This window comes from Otolemur garnettii, unplaced genomic scaffold, assembly GCF_000181295.1.
Source record: "Otolemur garnettii isolate 467f Iridium unplaced genomic scaffold, OtoGar3 scaffold00138, whole genome shotgun sequence".
NCBI classification, from domain to species: Eukaryota; Metazoa; Chordata; class Mammalia; order Primates; family Galagidae; genus Otolemur; species Otolemur garnettii.
This window is the reverse complement of record NW_003852533.1, coordinates 2,491,194-2,495,090: the sequence shown is the minus strand read 5'-3', so window position 1 is coordinate 2,495,090 and position 3,897 is coordinate 2,491,194. Positions and strand designations below refer to the sequence as shown.

The 3,897-nt window shown below is 44.5% G+C and overlaps 1 protein-coding gene across 1 annotated transcript in view; it reads right to left on the bottom strand.

Annotated features, from left to right (window-relative positions):
• Nucleotides 1-3,897, bottom strand: part of SRGAP1 (SLIT-ROBO Rho GTPase activating protein 1) — a 281,123-nt gene that overhangs the window by 21,845 nt on the left and 255,381 nt on the right. Inside the window, exons 17-18 of the mRNA XM_023518412.1 lie at nucleotides 3,463-3,568; nucleotides 12-236 (exon numbers count right to left, since the gene is read on the bottom strand). Coding sequence (XP_023374180.1) covers nucleotides 12-236; nucleotides 3,463-3,568 — 331 coding nt within the window. The remainder of the gene's footprint in view (nucleotides 1-11; nucleotides 237-3,462; nucleotides 3,569-3,897) is intronic.

Below are 3,897 nucleotides of genomic sequence, written 5' to 3'. Positions count from 1 at the left end.
GTGTAACTCACCAGTAGTCGTCGCCAGCCATGCATTTCTCATAGACGGGGCCATCGAGCTCCTTTGCATCTGGAAAAATAGTTTCGTGGTGGATGATGATGGTTTTGACAATTTCATTCACATGAGCCTGGCAAGACACTTGGTCCTGTGTTTCTGGGACAGGCATCAATGTCGGGCCAAAGCAAATGGCCAGGTTATAAGGGTCCATCATGTTCTCATCACTGTACTGGGAAAGGCTGTAAAAAGAAGCAAGAAATGAATTATTATAAAAGGTAAGGACAAAAAAGAAAACAGATGTTTAACAAGACACCTTATATCCTGAAAATGTGGATCTAAGATACCCTGGTGGGCTTTTATTATTAGAATAAAATGATATTCCATCTACTTAGTGAACTCCAAAAGTAGTAAAATGGCTTATGATCTTCAACTCTATTGCAGCTCAATTTATAATTGCCAAAATGTGGACATAGTCTAAACGCCCATCAACCTAGGAATGGATTAACAAGCTGTGGTATACGTACACCATGGAATACTATTCAGCCACTAAAAAAATGGAGATTTTGCAGCATTTGTATTAACATGGATGGAAGTTACCCACATTATTCTTAGTTAAGCATCACAAGAATGGAGAAGCAAGAATCCGATATACTCAATTTTGATATGAGGACGATTAATGACACATGGAGGGGGTGAGCAGAGAGAGGAAGAAGGAGGGAGGAGTGGGGAAGGGATTAGCGGAGAAAGTGACAGAGGGAGGGGGGTGGGGTCTTGGTGTGTGCCACACCTTTTGGGGGCAAGACATGATTGTAAGAGGGACTTTACCTAACAAATGCAATCAGTGAAACCTGGTTTCTTGTACTCTCAATGAATCCCCAACAATAAATTAAAAAAAAATAAATTAATAGGGGAACAGATGTCCTACTTGTTTAATTATGTGGCATTTTCCAAAGTCACGAGGGAGTTTAATATGACACCCACTGCGCTGGGGGCCAGGATCGAGGCGCTGAGTCTCACTCTTAAACCTCAGGGCCGGGCTCTACGGGCTGCTCAGGCAAATTTGGGAGAGTCAGCAACAACTTCCTAGAGCTTTTTGAATGTCTTTAAAATTGTCCTCCCGGCACTCAGAAATATCTCAGGTTGAAGTTTTATCTTACATGTACAAATCTGTAAGAAAGTCTGGAAGAAAACGAAGCCCTGTTTCTTGTAAGTACTGAAAGGCCGTACACGACGTCAGGCTTTAGGATCTACCTTTGGGTAGGATTACAGAGACCAGGTGTCAGCTGATGCACCCGCCCGGGGAAGGACTCTCTAATTCTCTGAATTCTGTCGTAGGCTGGGAAACTGGGGGGAGATTTCCAGTTTTCCAGGACCAATTTCTTTTTTTCTTTTTGCAGTTTTTGGCCAGGGCTGGGTTTGAACCCACCCCTTCCTGCATATGGGGCTGGCACCCTATTCCTTTGAGCCACAGGTGCTGCCCATCCCGGACTAATTTCTAAAGTCAGCCTCATGGATGTTTGTGAAATATTTTCACAGGTGACTGAAAATAAACCAGCTCTTCGTTGCTCTGCCTCTAAACATGGGCAAGCTGCTGTTCTCGGGAGCATTTGGAGATGTTATCTTTCAGGATAAAGAATGTTAACCTTAAAAGGAAATGTAAAATCCAGGTGAGCAGATGACAGATGGAAAGAGGTAAAGGATCCTCGGCTACCTCGTGAGACGAGGCCAGATAACAAAGAAACTGAGACAGCACGTGCCTGATCCTTGACCTCCTTTTCAGAAATGGGATAGTCTAGAAAGCAGAAAAATACAAAAGCGCAATTCTCATAGCTAACATATGTCTTTCCCTTCTGCCATTTCTCAAACATACAATCTTAAAGGTTCACTGTAACAGCAAGCGATCATGTTACGGAGCGTCTTGACAATGGATGCAGACTCAGAATAAGAAAGATCCAGTTTCAAAACACACACGGCAGCTCGAGGGGAGAGCCACAGTTCATCTTCCTGGGTCTTCAATGTAGTGCCGGCTTGACAAGCAAAAACTTGACAGATAAATGTCAATTCAAAGTTCTGATTTTATAATAAAAAATAAAAGTGAATCTTTCTTTCCCAATTCCCTGCTGCACACATCCTGCCCTGGAGCGTAGGCCCTGGTGAACCAGGTGGACGCGGGAAGCTGCATCATCTGACCCGTGTGGTCCTCGCCTCTCTGTTGAGATGCGTGATGAGTTATCTTGAGTTTTGAGAGCTTCCCTAATTAACCACCTGCTTCCCTAGTACCTCAGGGTTTACTGGTTCATGATGGACTTTGCTTAAGTGAGTCAGGGAGGTTTGGCGGGAACAGCAGGGAGAGGGCCGGTAGGAGTGTGAGGTGCACTGTCTAGGGAGTGGGACAGAGACAAGCCTCTGAGTTCTCACAACTGCCTGGGAGACCAGGTTTACTTAAATGTAAAATCATATAGCATCTAACCTAATCATGGTTTAAACCCGTCTCCCTAGATACTGCTTGTGGCCAGTGGTGCTTTCTGTTCAAACGGGTTCCTACTGTCATTTGTGAATGTATTGGGCCCTTCAAGGACAGCAGTAGATTCCTATTCTGTTGGGTCCCTCTCAGTGTCCCTCTATTGTGTGACGCTTGCTTGGCTCCTGGGGTCAACCTGAGAGGTGGGTGATTTCAGGACAGGCCAGAGGGCTTGCATTAATAATAAATCTCCATGGTGTTTGAGGACTCAAAACGTCCTGTGAAATAGAGAAAAGAAAGTACCCTGATATTAAAAAGGGAGTATCCACACCAGAATGAGAAGGTGTCCCCAGGCCACTTAGGAAGGTGAGGCCCTGATGTCTTTGTGTCCATCTGCTTAAAGGAACTGTTGAACAGTGAGGAGATTCTTAGACAGAACGTGGGGCAGGTGTTCTTCTGATGGCCCCCATTTGCCTAAAATAAAAGAATCAGGTTTCTTTGAAAAGAATGTGGTGATTTTTAAGATTTCTGTTACATTGTTGGAGAGAACATTTTACAAGTGTTTTCTTCTTGACCAGGTCTCCTTACAGTGAGTTTGCGGGAGGTGTTTTGTTTAAGTTTCACCTATGACTTCCCTCTGCCCCTGACCATGACAGTGAAAATCACAGACATTTTCTCCACTCAGTGGCTGATTAACATCATTGTCACAAAAAAAATTCATGACATTCATTCTGGAAGGAGGTTGGAAAAACACATATTTCACTGAAAAGTGTTATTTTTAGTAGTATTGGAATATTTTTGCATTTACAACCACAATTTCTGCACCTGGGGTAGAGCTTTCATCTGTCAACAATGACTTTGATCTGTCGAGGAGAAATATATCTTCAGTCTGTACTCAATCATTTTCTCTCCAGCTTCACTGATAAATGGAAACCAGGGTACATTTCATAGGAACCAAAACAAGGAAGAATTCAGATGAGGGGGCAGAGGGTCAGAGTACTCACTGGTTGAGGAAGGCGAAGAGATACCTCATCACTGTCAGGATGGACCGGGGCAAGGTCAGGAGGAGTTTGCGTATGTGCAGCGCCCTCTCATAGAGATTGTCCACTCCTGCGGACAGAGGAGGACACGGTCAGGCCCTGCGCTGGCTGCATGGACAGCAGAACGCTGCAGCACACACACCAAAGGTCCATATCGAGCACAGACAATGCCTGGCTCCAGGTGAGAGGCAAGTGTGACCAACACCATGAGACTGGTGTGGCCGTACCTCTCTGCCCCTCACTGTCCTCTGGTTTGCATGGTGTGAGTCTTGCCTCTGAGTAATTTAGAGTTCCAGATTTATAGAACAGTTTTTCCCTTGCTGTTAATCTAAATTTTGCATCTGGTATGGTTTCAGCTCCTTGTTGCGTGTTTACTAAAGTAGAGTTCTGGACACAGCA